General features: G+C 39.9%; 1 protein-coding gene across 1 annotated transcript in view; it reads right to left on the reverse strand.

Moving 5' to 3' along the window:
* Nucleotides 1-7,515: 7,515 nt before the first annotated feature.
* Nucleotides 7,516-15,556, reverse strand: part of LOC139722283 (mothers against decapentaplegic homolog 9-like) — a 43,305-nt gene continuing 35,264 nt past the window's right edge. Inside the window, exons 5-6 of the mRNA XM_071633592.1 lie at nt 8,868-9,107; nt 7,516-8,398 (exon numbers count right to left, since the gene is read on the reverse strand). Coding sequence (XP_071489693.1) covers nt 7,998-8,398; nt 8,868-9,107 — 641 coding nt within the window. The 3' untranslated portion in view covers nt 7,516-7,997. The remainder of the gene's footprint in view (nt 8,399-8,867; nt 9,108-15,556) is intronic.

Below are 15,556 nucleotides of genomic sequence, written 5' to 3' on the forward strand. Positions count from 1 at the left end.
TTGGTGCTCTCAACAACTTCTAAAAGATTTGCAATTACTGATGACTTAGTTCGGCGAAGTGATGATGCTCACCTTTGGACTGCCGATGAGAGACCAGAAACACCATTTTTTTTTTGACGACCGCATTGGTCAACAAAAGGATTTCGATGCATCACAGAAAACCTCTAGCAGACCAAACCGATGAACGCGCGGTCACCAAACGCAGACAACGTTTGCCGAACTTTCAGGGATTCCTTTTGCAACCTGCAACACTGACGTACAGATATCGTAGAAAAACCGACAAGTGGTTAGGGCTTGATAAAATACTTTCCGTCGTGTCAGAAGTACTAGTATGATAAAACAAGTAAAGAAAGACATAATAGTGTAAGAACAATGTTGATAATAGAGCACAGTATGCAATAACTTAACAGTGGAACAAGTGTCATATCGTATGTTATGTAGATGTCTACATGACTTTTGTTTTTGTTTTTGTTTTGTTTGTTTGTTTGTTTGTTTGTAAGTTTTCAAATGGCATGCTGTAATTAATCAAAGAAAACATGCGATAAGACGCCATTTTAATAACCGCATGCCACAGTAATATTCTCACTTGCTGATAATCTTGGTACGCTTTATCGTATAAACTCGAGAGAAGCTCAATGAGGTTGGTTTATTTTGTGCAATGTCTCCCTCTCTTGCTGGAACACCATGCTATCTGACGTTTGAGGAGTTGTGACTTGAAAAAAAAAAAAAAAACAAACCCGATCTGGTTAGAAATTGTAAATCGTGAGTGGGTCATCTTTTAATGTTACGGTACAGTTAAGAAAAAAATATGAATCTATGAAAATTCTGTGATTTCCTATAAACTGTGTTGCTGTCAAGATCTTCTTCTGGTTCTTTGTTTCTTACCTACAGAGGGCTACCAGGAATTCTCCCACAGCCCTGGAATTACATTCAGTTTACGTGCTTGAACTCCTCTCCCCCCCCCCCCCACCATACTTATTGATTTATCCATTTATTTATCTCCTACTTACCAATCCATTCTATTTATTTGTCACCCCTATCTCTTCTTCTCTTTGTCAAACTGTCCATCATATCTTTCCATTCTTTCATACTCTCTCTCTCCCTCTCTCTTGTTACAAATGTGTATTTGCCTCAGATGTGTGTCAGCTTGACTTATCATTGACTTTGGATATCAAAATGTGAATTAACTTATCCACCTTCAGAACAGCGAAATGATGTTTCAGTTAATACCTTTAGGAATTCTTGGCGGGTCAACTTTTGCACATAAAAGCTACATGTCATGACTCGATGCCCTGATGATATGGATGTGGTATTATTTGTCCTTGGTAGCTTCCTCTCAAATGTCATCATCACTCTGTCAGAGTCATGTCATAATTTGACCTTCCATGATTACGTATCCATTATTTCATACCTGGGTCAAGAGGGACATTGAGGGTCAATGGTCTTGTCCAGATGATGTCAGTGTCTGGCATCATTCAGACTAGGGATTTGTTGAAACACTTCTTAATCCTCTCAGTATTGTGACCTCACAAAGCGTCATTTCAGGAAAGGACAAGTTTCGTGGAAACACACCCTGCCCCGCCCACTCTTTATGATAAGCAAACAAGGATTATCACCCTTCATTGTGTACCCTGGGAGATGCAAGATCTCTGGAGGATACTTTGGAGTCATTAATATTATGCCACTGTGTCACATTTCTTGTTCTACTGAATGTTTGTGTATGTGTGTGTGTGTGTGTGTGTGTGTGTGTTGTTTTATTTCACAATTATGTGCGTAGATGTGTATACATATACGATAATTATGTTTGCTCATTGCCAAGTTTGCACATTCTAGATGGCACATAAAGCATTACATGTCATATGCAGTGTCATTCGAGACAGAAAGAGGCCAGTTAGAACCGAGTTGTTAAAAGCTACCATGAAATGGGAGATGGATGATAGAGAATAAATACGGGGAAACCCTTAAGACAAGATCAATGGGATTGCCCATTTTGCCTCGTTATAACTGATACTTTGTTGTAAACTTACTTACACAGAGACCAGCTAAACACAGCAATGGAAAATTGAGACCGGCAAATTCCCTTTGTCTTTGTTAAGAGTGTTACCTCATAAAGCAAACTTGTGATAATGGGTTCCGCAAGTATTTTCACAGAGGAGTGTGGCAACTTTGTGAAGATATTGTAAGTTGTAGGAAAGTGGCACATTCCTCTTGTCATACTGTACGTCACAGATGGGACACCAATGCATCACACAGATTCAGTGGAAGGTGTAAATTACAGGCTACCTTTTATCTAAAGCCTCCTTTTTATTCAAGACTGCTCAACAAATAATCGGACAGACTACAATGTAGCAACTACACAAGTAAAAAAAGGAATTAAATTACAGCTTTCTCTCCACATCAAATCTCTGTTAACTAGGAACATTTTTTTTTCAATGGTTATGTCATCATCAGCATTTAACCAATAGAACAGGAGAAAATGTTTAACAGTACATCAACTTCACCTTTATACACATACACTTTCACTTTGGACTGACCACACTTATATATATATTTCTAAAAGTTTGAAAAAAAAGAGGCAAGTTGACAATTCTACATACACTCCTTAGCTTATTCCTACAAGCCATGTGAGATAAATCATAACTGTGTACATTATTTTTAAGGGGAAGAGGATGAGGGAACACAGTTGATTAGTATTGCTAACATCCAAGGAAAGAAAAAAAAAAGAGAAGATGCAATGTAACCTTAAGAATGGCTTTCTACTTCTTGTCATTCAAACAGATGACAGAACATGCAAGTCTGCATGGCAGCTGATGGTTGAAGTACATTGACAATTTAACATGAATTGGCATGATGCCAAGAGCTCCCTTGGTGCGCTTGCGCCCTTTTTGAAACACTTTGAATTATACTGGACTCACACCAGCCCAACGTTTTTCTTCATGTGCTGTGTCTGTTTTCTTAAGCACATATCTGTCTTTTTCTTGGGGGGGGGGGGGGGGGGAATAGTTTGTCTGGACTGGTCATCTTCCATTTACAGTGTATGAATGTGTGTGTCTGTGTGTGTGTGTGCCGCATATGTGCTGCAGAAGTTGTGTGTGTTTGAGATGGAGCAACAGATGTGAGTTCACATTTCATGGCATACAATACAACAGTAATGCATAAGCAATTTACAATGGACAAGGATTGGCTACAATTATACGGCAGCTGATTGTGTGTGACAGAGGGATTTTAAATCACATTGTAACAGTGCTCAGTGCAAGATCATCTCGAAACAAAGGCTATATGAATGTGACATTCAAGTTTCCTTGATGTTTAACAGTTGTCACCATCAACAGCTAACAAGGCAATGCAATTACTCCTCTATAGTGCTTGGATGCGTGTTGTTGCTAGGCATTTCTTGATCAATGTTTCCACAAAACACAACACTATTATTGGCATGCTATACATGTTGCATGCTCGCCACAAAAAAGAAATTCATGCTATGTCAAGATCAAACCTGTGGAGTGGGTGGAAAAATGACAAGGTCTCTTTTGTTACATGTCCTAGCCTCACCACAAGACTTTTTTTTTTCTGAATTGTTACAAATAAAGCTCATACGCAAGGTTCAGACACTCATGACAAATTTGCTCATCACCCCCCCCCCCCCCAACAATCTCAAGATCTTACTCTGAAGTTACTCTTGTATTCATAAAACAATGATGTCATATTCAAAATTGTTCATATCATGCAATGGCCACAGTTAATGCTGAACTTGTCTGCCACGAGGCAAGGAAAAGGCTGTATTAAGCTAGTTTCGGAATGTGTCTTTAAAAAAAAAAAAGGTTAACAGGATAAAACACACAAAATAAGTACAAGGAAATACCATTATAACGAGACTGCCGGGACTGCCAATTTTACCTTGTTATAACCAGTACCTCGATGTAAACGTACTAAAAGAGAATAGCCACATACAGTAGTGGACAATCAGGACCGCCAAATTCACCCTGTTAAAAGCAGTTCCTCTTTGAAAGTGAGCATGTTGTAAACAGGGTTTTTCTTGTCGCAGTTGAAATCAGAAGAAATAAGATGTCTGGGCGGTCCCGCTTCATGTTAAAAATTTGAGCGAGAGATAACCCTGTACCTGTAAGTCTGATTTTGTGCAGGTTAATCTTTCTGAGTCAGTTGAGTAATTTGTGAGCACAGACCCGACCTAAATGGCCTTGCATCTTCCACTTTTGTTCACGACAACTGAACAGACAAATCCTCGTATGATAAATTGACTTCATCTCGATGGTAGAAGTAAATACATGCGGTTCAAGACCGGTGTTACTGGTTAACCTCTAACTGGTGACTTACTGCAAAAGAAAAAAGCACCCCTTTTGACAAATAAAAAAGGAGGGCATACTAGAATGTCACACTTATGCAAGCTTTACAGAGAACACATATGCTGGCAGAATGACTATGGCAGGATGAAACTCTCCCCTTTGCACAAGGCAACATTTTGACGATGATCTCAATTTGCAAAGGGTTTAGAAAGGGTTGCACTGACAAACGTTTGCTCGGATGTTGGACGGGAAGGCAAACAACTGCTTAGAGGAGGACACTAAACTTTTGCATGTATATCAGAAAGAGCAATGTCAGGGGAGGGGAGGAGAGAGGAGGAGGGGGGAGGTGGTCAATGATTCATGGCAAATGAAAGCAAAATACATTCCGACACTAGCCTTGCCAGGTGAATATTCAAACATGCTAACATCAGACATGTATTTATAACAATCAGGTTCAGCTTTGGCTCAGATGACCACATTTTCTATCATGAAATAATTTCATCCTATCTTGATGTCAAATGCTATAAGTATCTAAAAAAAAAAGAAAAAAAAAGGAAAGTTACTTTGAACCTGTTAGAACAGCTTGAAGACATACCTTACTACTTTTATCACAGAGAAAAGAATATTTCAGTTCTTTTTTTTTCAACCACTGTTTTCACAATACTGATACTGGAAGGTCAACAAGATTTTGGGGTAGAATAAGAGCACAATGTAAGACACAGAATCAACAACCCTCTACAAAAAAAAAAAAAAAAAAAATATTACTACCAAAATGAAGCAAGTCTCTTTAATAAAAGGACCAATGAATAAGAGTTTCACTCAGCTTAAAGACATAGAAAATTCATGAAACACTTCATTTGTGAAGATTCTTCTTTAACTACCGGCAGTTTAGTATAAAAAGTTAAACCCTTCAATAGGAAACTGGTATGTCGAAAATTTCCCTCTGCATAACAGAAGCTGCATCAAGTACAGAATTTAAAAAAAATTCAAGCAGTGTGAAATAATCACAACATCATCCAAAATGCGATTGGAAATGTTGCTTCCCGCCCCAAAAAGTCTGCATCACAATTGCACTCACAGAGGGTGCAGACAGCTACAAAAAAACACACTTCCCGGACTGACATGCAGTAGACCCAGTCACATGGTACACTGTACATTATGGCTACTTAGCTACAACACCACATTACTCGGGGGAAGGGGGGGGGGGGTTGTAGAAAACCGGGAAAATCGCAGAAGGAAACACATACACTCTGACATCAAACAAGTACACCTCAATCATGAAACATGATTTTTTTTTCTCTTTCCTAATTTTTTTTTCTTCCCACAAAACTCACAAAATTACTGATGAGATTGACTGCCAATTTCATAAGTTATAAAAAACACACAAAACCTACTACTAGTGGGCCGTCATCGTACAAAAAAACTGAAAAGTGTGAATGGAATCCCCCAACAGGGCTGCTGACAAGAGGTGCTGACATTTTGCACAGAATTTCTGAAACGATAACCGCTTTCAACTGAGAAAGAAACGAAAATAAAAAAAATAACACAAATCGACAGAGATTTGGCATAATTGAATGATAAATACAGCAAGCTAGGTGTGGTTGCACTTCAACGCTTTGCTGCAGCTTCTATTCAAAGTACAATATCAATTAGAGCCTATTTCAAAATGGCCGCAGCTAAATGAATACAGTCATCCGTCATCTGCGGGTGGACTGCATATTCAGTAAACTCAGAACGACAAATAAAAAAAAAAAAAGAGAGAGAAAAATAACGACAAAATGCGCACAGAATAAAAAGTTTGCAGAACAGATATTTGGTATAAAGCCCAGAAAACTTGATTATGTTTTACATATTTACAATGACACAGTTGTTAAATTTCATCACATAGCATAATTATCTCCTTACATCTGGAAAACATGAGTAAGAAATCATGATGGTATGTATAATTTAAAAGCAGTCCAAACAATCTTGAATACATACAAAATAATTTGAGAAGTAACAGAGACAGAGGAAAGAGAGAACGAGAGAAAAGCAGAAGAAAAGTGAGAGTGAGAGAGAGAGAGAACGATATCTGGAAGAATATAGCAAAGTATTGGATGACGGAAAATACAAAATAAATCAAACTTAAATTATCATACAGATTATGTAATCATGATTGACATAAAAATTCAAGTTATGTACACTGAGGAAAACACTCTTCTTCCCTTTCAGAGGAAACAGCAACGGCTCCTGCTCTCTCAAAACATGTATCCTTCACTAGGTTGCCCATCTTGTTTGGATCATGGCAACTTACAGAGATTAAATGAGTTGAACTCAAGAATTCATGTTCCATCGTCCTGCAAGCAAGAAGCAAGGAACTAGAGCAAATGCTGAGGTGCATTTGCCTCGACAGGGCGCTATTTGTTTTATACTTCCGAGACTTCATGAAAGAGTGTTCATTTCCTTATCCTTTTTTCCCCCTAAAACCTGATCATTGGAGGCCATCGTTCTTTTCATCTGGGATGATTGTCGATTGTCATTCAATGCCACCCCCACTACCCCGATACTTCATGCCGATGAATAGCGCTACCCCGCGTGTAGGAAGTTCCTTAAGAGGCTGCTCATAACAAGCTCCATTCGACTTGCAACATGTGATACCCAAGGCATTTAGTATGAACAATCATTAGACTTAGCAGTTTCTATCCTACTGTTGGGCTTTCAAAACTTTGAATCCTTATGTCAGATGACACTTTCCTGTGCCTGCGCCCACAGCTGTGTGAGCTCACACCCTGGTTTATGAAGAGACTCATTAGGCAAACCAAGATTTTCTCAAACATCTGTCAAATCCACAGAGACTCCGAGTTGGTGGCCGGAAGAATCAGACACTGCCATTTGCCGAAATACTTTCTGAGTTGCACATTTTTGCATGATTCACTTTTTCATCGGCAACATGACTTTGAGGTCGCTTGCCACTTTGAAGACAGGGGGACAGACTTTGACTTTTGCAATACCGAAACACACATCGTATTGGAGTTGGGGGTTTGTCCTGTGTGTATGATTCCGATCACTTTGGATATTGTCTTTTACTAACTGCCTCCATAATCCTTTCAAGACAACCGGTTGACAGTGTCAATGACATTGTGTGGACATTGCTCAGCCACAGCAGTGAGAGAGTTAATGTCATTCCCGTAAATGTGCCCTCTTCGAATGGCTGATCATGAACGGATAAAGACGGCGAACTAGCACGATGAGCACAAACCCAAAAGGTTCATGGCAGTGTGGTTTGTGCTCTGCTCGTATAGTACACCTGCTTCTATTTTAATGCTCCCATGAAAGCCCTAACCTTTCGGTTTTGGGAAGTGGGGTGGGGTTGGATAAAGTGTCAAATGTCAAATGTCTGGTCGATAATTTTCTCTGCTGGGCAAGTGCTGTGCATACAGTGGCTTTCTATTCTTACCCCTGTTTCACAGTTCAATTGACATAAATGAATGATATGCAATGGTATCTTGGCTGGAGAAGGAACAACCTGGAGACCAGAAAGAGAGGACAAGATAGGCAGGCTGCCTCCAAGATGATCTCAAATCTTTTTCTTCTTTTGTTTTTCAGACTGATATACACTCATAATGAGAAGGATTCTCACTCTTTTCTTTTCTTCTCAAACCTTTTCCTCAAGGAACAACATATGACAACTAGGGCAAAAAACAGAGTGTCCGTAAATCACGAAACCGAGGAGATGGGGTTGTGGGGTGAGCCCATCTGGGTCAGGACCTTGTCCAGCCACTGCAAGGGTCCGTTCAGGTGGATCTCGATCCAGCACGGGGTGGAGGTCACGTCCTGGCGGTGGTACTCCGCCCCCCAGCCCTTCACGAAGCTCATGCGGATGGTGCACATCTTCGTCAGCTCATAGACCATCTCGAAGCCGTGGTTGACGTACTGGGAGAGCAGAGCAGCGAACTCCTGGTTGTTGAAGATCTTGAGCGAGCAGCCGGGCGGGATCTTGCACACTGTGGTCGGGTGAAAGCCGTGCCGGTGGTTGCAGTTGCGGCTCTGCACGAAGATGCTGCTGTCGCTGAGACACTCGGCATACACCTCACCACCTACGTAGTACAGATGCACACCTAGGTCGAATATAGAATACAAACAGTTAGACTGCTGACCAAAATTTGGTCAAAAAGCTGGAATTAGATACAGGCAGAATGTGAACAGAGTGCTGAGAGCTAGACTACTAGACAAGACAGGTTGGAAAACTAGGTGCTCTTTTCCCCGAATAATTTGACACAATCCAGAAAAAGCCATCTCTTAATCACTACAAAGAAATAGAGAAATGACATCAAATCTATTATTTCTTTTTAGCTTCAAAAGAACATCCACAATCTCAGTGAGAAAGTAAACAAAACCTTTACATCTGAAAAAAAAAAACTTGTCAAAAATATCCGCAAAATGCACCATTCATATCTAAATTAATAAAACTAAATATTTTGATTCCTTTCCTTCCAAACAAAAACAAAAATTACGTTGAAAACAAGACTGGCAAAGAAATCAGCTCTTCCAGAGCTCAACTCAGCGAGAGCTCATAGGGACACCCACCTTTGCCGATGTGTCTTCTGGTGTTCTCAATTGTGGAATTACGGTTGACGTTGGACAGAAGACCGAGGCAGAAGCGGTCATGGTTGTTGGATGGGTCCGTGAAGCCGTCCACAATGACACTGGTAGTGGTGGCGTGGAAGGGCTCCCCCACACGGTTGTTCAGCTCATAGTATGCGATGGAGCACCAGGACTGCGGTTCCTGATACGTGACAGGGGCGACATCGCCGCGCTCCACAGCAGCTGCGAAGCGAAGAAGAAGAGAGAGGCTCGATTATACTCCATGCATCAAAAAAGCAAGGGGACAGGTAAGATTCCGGCAAATTTTTGAAAGAAACACACGACCTGAGATTCCAGGTCCTGGACCGGCTCTTGGAAATGAGAAGATGTGATTACAAGAGGAAGAGGAAGTGAGCGATAATATTGCCAGAAGTTGCCTCTTCACTACCAAGAATAGGCTCATGAGTTACAAAGAAAGATTTTATTGCACCTCAGCAATGTCATTTTCATGTCTAGAGATATCAATTTTCTGTACTAAGAAGAATCATTGAAAAACAACTCCAGGTAATATACTTGACAATGCAATGATCAAGTCTGTACGCGTAGTCTCAAGAGTTCACCATACTAGCCACGGTCTTACATCAACACGTTAAAAGAGTGTCAGGATTTTTTTCGGCAAGCTTTTTACTGGTATACATAGCTCAGTATAGCCTCCCTTCACGAAGTATCTTTTGGTGAGCAAATATTTTTATTCATTCCTATTTGATGGAAAGCAACATCAAGGTAAATAAATGACTACATCAGGAAAGTCTTCAGAAAGAGATTTCGCTTCGTTCTCTGGTGAGGTGGTTGTAAATGGGATTCGTTGATACAATTTATTAGAAAAACAGCATTCTCACTGTGCTTCCATATCAATGGGGTAAAACATATTCAGGGTGTCATTATTATGCATAAAATAATAGATCTATTTGGGGGGGGGGGGGGGGTTGGTGCTTTTACATTAAAAACAGATATCATGCCATAGGAAATTTAAGAATCATCTTGCAAATGGGTGAGAGACATATTCTACTCCGTTTTACATCAAAACACTGAATTTCATTAGATGAGGTGATCATCATACTCCCCAGCCCCCCCCCCCCCCCCACCAAAAAAAAGCATCTTAAGTGAAGAAAGATATAACAGGGATGTCCACAAAATCATAACATAGCTGAGCTACTAGCAGCTGAAAGTTTGACTATATCCAATATTGACACTCCTGCTGCCTGCCAAGATGCCCTGTTCATATTTGTCATGGGGGTGCAGCGCAAGCAGGGCTCAATGCCATCACCAAGGTTATAGCTATTCCAATAACTACACCTGTTAGGATGAATAACGGAAGTGCACATTGAGCCCACCACTGCACTTCACAGGCCATACTGAATGTGATATCACCGTGGAGGAAAAGTTCAGATATCTTGAAAGGCAACTGCCCGACTGCAACCAAAAAGTGACTTGCATGGTAACACTTACATACACTTACACACACACATCCACAAACACTCATACACACACATACAAATGGGGAATTGTAAAATGCAAATTTCAAAATGAAAAATGAAAATAATGAATAACACTATATAGAAGAGAACCATTATCCACAATGAAAAAATAGAAGTATAAAGGTAATGATAATGGAATAAAATAATAATCTCAGCTAGCACAGGCTTTCATAACAAGTTTTCCAAAAATTAAAAGTACAATAGCCAAGCTGCATTCAATACAGCTAAAATAACGTAAGCAGTCATTTGGGCTAAAAATATCCTTTGACACATTTCCTATAAAATGGCAGCTAAAGAACAGTGCAAAAGGGGAACACAAAAACAACAGCAAACAAAATGGGTGGAAAAATGACAGAGAGCTCATTTATTTTTCAATTACGGGCAACAGCGCCATAGTCGAAAAGTGTTCTTTAAATCAAGGAGACAGATGATACCTTTTGCACACAATAGATGGTGTGGAATGTAATTTGGCAGGGACCCCCCAGAGGTGTTCATGAGACTTGGCACCCAGCGACTGCCTCATTGGTCTTACAGTGTTGGTACGTGCCTGAATTTCAGCAGATTCCCTCGCCGGGCGAAAACTCACGAACGGCGTGAGAGCGTCCCCGTCACGGAGCGAGGAGTTACGTGATAAGTAATGACTCAATCCAATCCAGAATTCATGTGTGAATGGACTCTTTTTCTCGTCGATATGGCCAACCGATCATTGGGGGTGAGTCAGTCTGGAGTCATCCCGCCGCTCATTGCGCCGTCAACTCTGCGCTTTTATAATGAAACCGCCCCATGCTCTGCCTTCCTAACTCGCGGGCAGCAAATGTTGCAGCGGCAAACACATGATGCGCGCTGCAGCATGCTGTGCTGTCAGTTGTCAGGGGGTGGGCTGCTCACGATTCCGTGAAGGAGAATTCAATCTTGAACACCAGCCTTGTGTTACGCAGGCATTTTCCATGTGACTCCACCACCCCTTCCTCATTGCAAGAATTAAATCAAGCAGCCAAGAATGACATGGCACGCAATGTGTGCATTCATTTCTTAAACGTGGATTTCTTGAATTTTATCATAGCTATGATTAAAACACTGAATAACAAGTGCTTAATTACGTGGAAGAAGGGCAATTTGTCAATCACTTGCGGTAAAAACAACTTGAAATAAGAATTCATTCATTCGAACAAGTGAAATTCTACACCCAAGTTTGCATCTCTAGGTAAAAAGAGACATTAACAAGGCTGCTAACATTTCCCCACCAACATCAGGGAGATTTCAATGATCAATTACGAGACACATATGTAATACATGCATCTCAACTAGCAAAATAATTCCTGAATATGGGAGATTTTTCTCTTCTCGTATCTAGACATGAAGAGATATTGAAGCTTTCAGGGAGCAGGAAGACTTGGGGACTCTGAAAAAAAAAAAAAAAAAAAACTCTACGAAGAAATCAGTGCCATTTCAACATCCAAGTAAAAATGAAAAAATCTTCAAATAATTCAGTTTCACAGGGTTTAACAATATTTTGATATTTATAACATTCACAATATGCATAGCAGATGAAGCTGCAAGATACTGTATCTATTCTTTTTATGATTTTTTTGTGTAAAGATATATAAAAAAGGATGTTTTCCGTAATCTAGCAAATTCACAGGTGCTCCATACAGAAGTAATTCTTGCCATAATACCACAACTCTTGAATGATTTGATTGAAAGTTTACAAACCAGTAAAGAAAGTGAAATGTGTGGCGATTCGTGCATTGTAATTCGATGAAAGATTTAGGAAGTGAAGATATAGTTACCTCATCTAACTCAAGTTTGTGACTAATATCATTGTTTCCGAAAAAAATATCACATTCTTACATTGTATCTTTTTCTCCAACTTTCCAAACTTCAAACTTTCCTTATTCTGTACGTTTTACTTTATTCAAATTACTGTAGCCTCCTTGAACACGGAATGCAGTTTCACTACAGAAAGCATCGAGTGTTGGCCCGACATGATAGGTGTGGGCATGGCATGAATCCTGGTGAAATCACATCCACCATGAAACTGGAAGATCTGCTTTCCGACATTAACCTCCACTCCTATCTTTGTTGAGCATCAGAGCTGGTTTCAATGCCAACCGTGATGACGGGCACAGAACAAAGCCTCGTGATCATCAACTAGTTCCCTCCCCCACCCCCTCCCCCTTGCAGATTCAGCCGTAGAGAACAAGTATTCCATATCCCCCATCAAGCTATCAATGTTCCGTGACAGTCGCCACGGAATTCAGCCGCTATGCAACACCGGGCAACCTGGAGGGCTGCGTTCACATTGTGTCTCACTCTCCTATAAAAAATCCCACTTAAAGAATGCAGGAGAAGGTACACTTCTCATCACTCTGCATTCACATCATGTCTCACCCTCCTGAAAAATCCCACTTTCACAGAACGCAGAAGAAGGTACATTTCCCATTCCCTGTCTTTAGCGCCCCTGAGAATTCCTAGATTCTTTCCTCCAAGATAATCAACTTTGCCATTTGGGAACAAGATGAAGTCACAGTAAGAATGTATATCTCTGGTATTTTGTGCTCATCATCCATTAGGATGAGTCATATGCTCAATGGCATTCTGACATATCGTATATCGAGAAATAGAAATCCAAAATGATGGGAAGACCTGTTGACGTGCAGAGAGCCAAATATTTGGTTACAAAGCTTGAACAATCTCCTTTCACTTTTGGGATATTTTATGCAACTTGCTACACAAAAGACATTCCGTTTGAGTGTGTATCGGATGGTTGCGTGATACATGGGCAGAAGATACAAGCTATGGCCTCACTGATTTTTAGTGTCATATGTGAAGTAAGAGAAAGAGGGATGGGGGGGGGGGGGGGGGGAGGGATGGATAGAGAGAAAGTGTGCACAGTGTACTCACAGCAGTCATCTCAGACCACCCCATCTCTACGGTTGCCTTTACATCTTGGAATGTTTTCTTATTGGCAGAAGGCAGGGGGTTGGTGGATTTACGTCAGCCTCCCTCTCTCCCTCTCCCGGACGTGTCAATACGATATGGAAAGCAAAGAATGCACCCCGACAACAAAAGGGTCCCTGGCAATAAACTACATACAACAATGTGTTTCAAGCGAATCAATATGCATTGGGCGGGAGTGTCGCTGCTAATATTACACCATCAGATCGTTTTGTCTTTCCAAAGGCTTGTTTATGACAAAATTTGGAATGCAGGCAATGCTAATTGTTCATTACCCTGATAAACCTTTAAAACTTGTGCTACAATGTACTTGTATTTCCTTTGATGATACAAAGTACAGCCAATCTTAAAGGGGAAATCAAGTCCAAATATAAGTTAGACTGATAAAAAAGAGTAAAATCTTATGAGTTCAGCGGTAAAGATTTGGCTGAAATCGGATGAAAAATAAGGAAGTTATGACATTTTGAAGTTTTGCTAATCTCTGCAAAACAGTTCTTGTACAGTGGATATGAATATGCAAATGAGTGAGCTAACCATGTCATACCCTCACAATTTTACATTGATCGTGTACATAAAAATGACGAAAACTCAATGTTTTTGTCATTGAAGTCTGAAACATGATGTTATTCCTGGTTGAATAACTTCAGAATAGTGATCAGTTAGATATACCAGGATTTGAGCCTCGGGCATAATTGCGTTTGAATGAAAAACTGGAAATTTCACAATATTATGTTGAAACTATATGGCAAGTTGTGAGGGAATGACATGCTCACTTTGCCATTTGCATATTCATATTGACTGTTCAAGAATTGTTCTCCCCCCCCCCCCACAGCAAAACTTCAAAATGTCATAACTTCCTTATTTTTCATCCGATTTCGAACAAAATTATACCGTTGAACTAGTAATATTTTACTCTTTCTTATCAGACTAACTTATATTTGAACTGGATTTCCCCTTTAAGAAACTCCGCAAAGCCTAGACCACGCAAAGCAAACTTTCATATCAAATCCAAGGAGTAGTTGGTCTTTTCCAGTGTTCTGATACTTTGTCCAAACAAACTCCTTCTCCAACATTCCACACTTTGAATGCCACAATTGGTATCTTTCTCGATGAAAATGAAAGTACTGTTGTGAATGTCATACAGACATACATGAATTGACAGTAAATACAGCTGCACTGTGATTTAGCTTACTGTGACGTACAAATCGTGACAGGGCCTCATCTTCCAGGGTGCTTATGTGAGATTACTCCCATATGGTTTAATCACTGAATATAATAAAGTATACATATGAAAATAAAATATGATCTCCCATTGTCTAATGTTCAAATGCTGTTAAAAAACAACTACATCATACACTCAAAAATGTCTTCGTAAGCAGGATTACCTCTTCCAACCCCAACCCTCCCCCCACCCCAATACTAGGAAACAAAGTAGATGTGAATTCAATGAAATTTTATGGGATCCAGAGAGGTGAAGGATTATTTTCTCAGTGTGGTGTGAGTTTGGTAAGTGGGGGGTTGCTAACCGCAGTCCCTCACCCCCTCCCCCCCCAAAAAAAAAAAAAAAATTACCCCTTATGAAATCCTTGGTATCTGCGCATTCATAAATCATCAATTTCAAGTAGGTACTGGAGGAGAAAAAGAAGCACAAAATAGTGAAATGAGAAACTGTTACAATACTGAAAGGTGATATTAGAAGCACTTGCAACAACAGGCATGATTAAGTTCTATTCCAACAGTTTGACATTTTGTTCACTCAAAAATTAACAATGTCAGAGATTAAATTTTTCTGTGGTCATGCAGCAACTCAGACATTTTTACTGTGTGAACATTTCATATAAATTTTGAGTAAAAAAAAAAAACTAAGTAAAAATCTACTTTATTGAAGATATCGTCATGAAGCTCAGACCAATGAGAGCTACATCATCACTCATGAAACTCTGAATTTACTATCCTTTTCCAAGAATGATTTCAACCAGGTTGTCTGTCTCTTCATCTGTGATTACTTTGAAAATGCATTGTCCTTATACCAACCACCCCTACTCAATCTTTTTTTATTTATTTTTTATTTTTTTTTTATGGGGAGGTGAGCATACAAGGTGTGTACATAGTGTCGCCACATGTACAATGTTTGTCCACAAATTTACTGGAGATACATTTTTATCCTACTGTTTGCGAGGGGGGGGGATGTGTCTT

The sequence above is a fragment of the Diadema antillarum genome, unplaced genomic scaffold (assembly GCF_040938485.1).
Source record: "Diadema antillarum isolate AM-2024a unplaced genomic scaffold, OU_Dant_1.0 scf00000162, whole genome shotgun sequence".
NCBI classification, from domain to species: Eukaryota; Metazoa; Echinodermata; class Echinoidea; order Diadematoida; family Diadematidae; genus Diadema; species Diadema antillarum.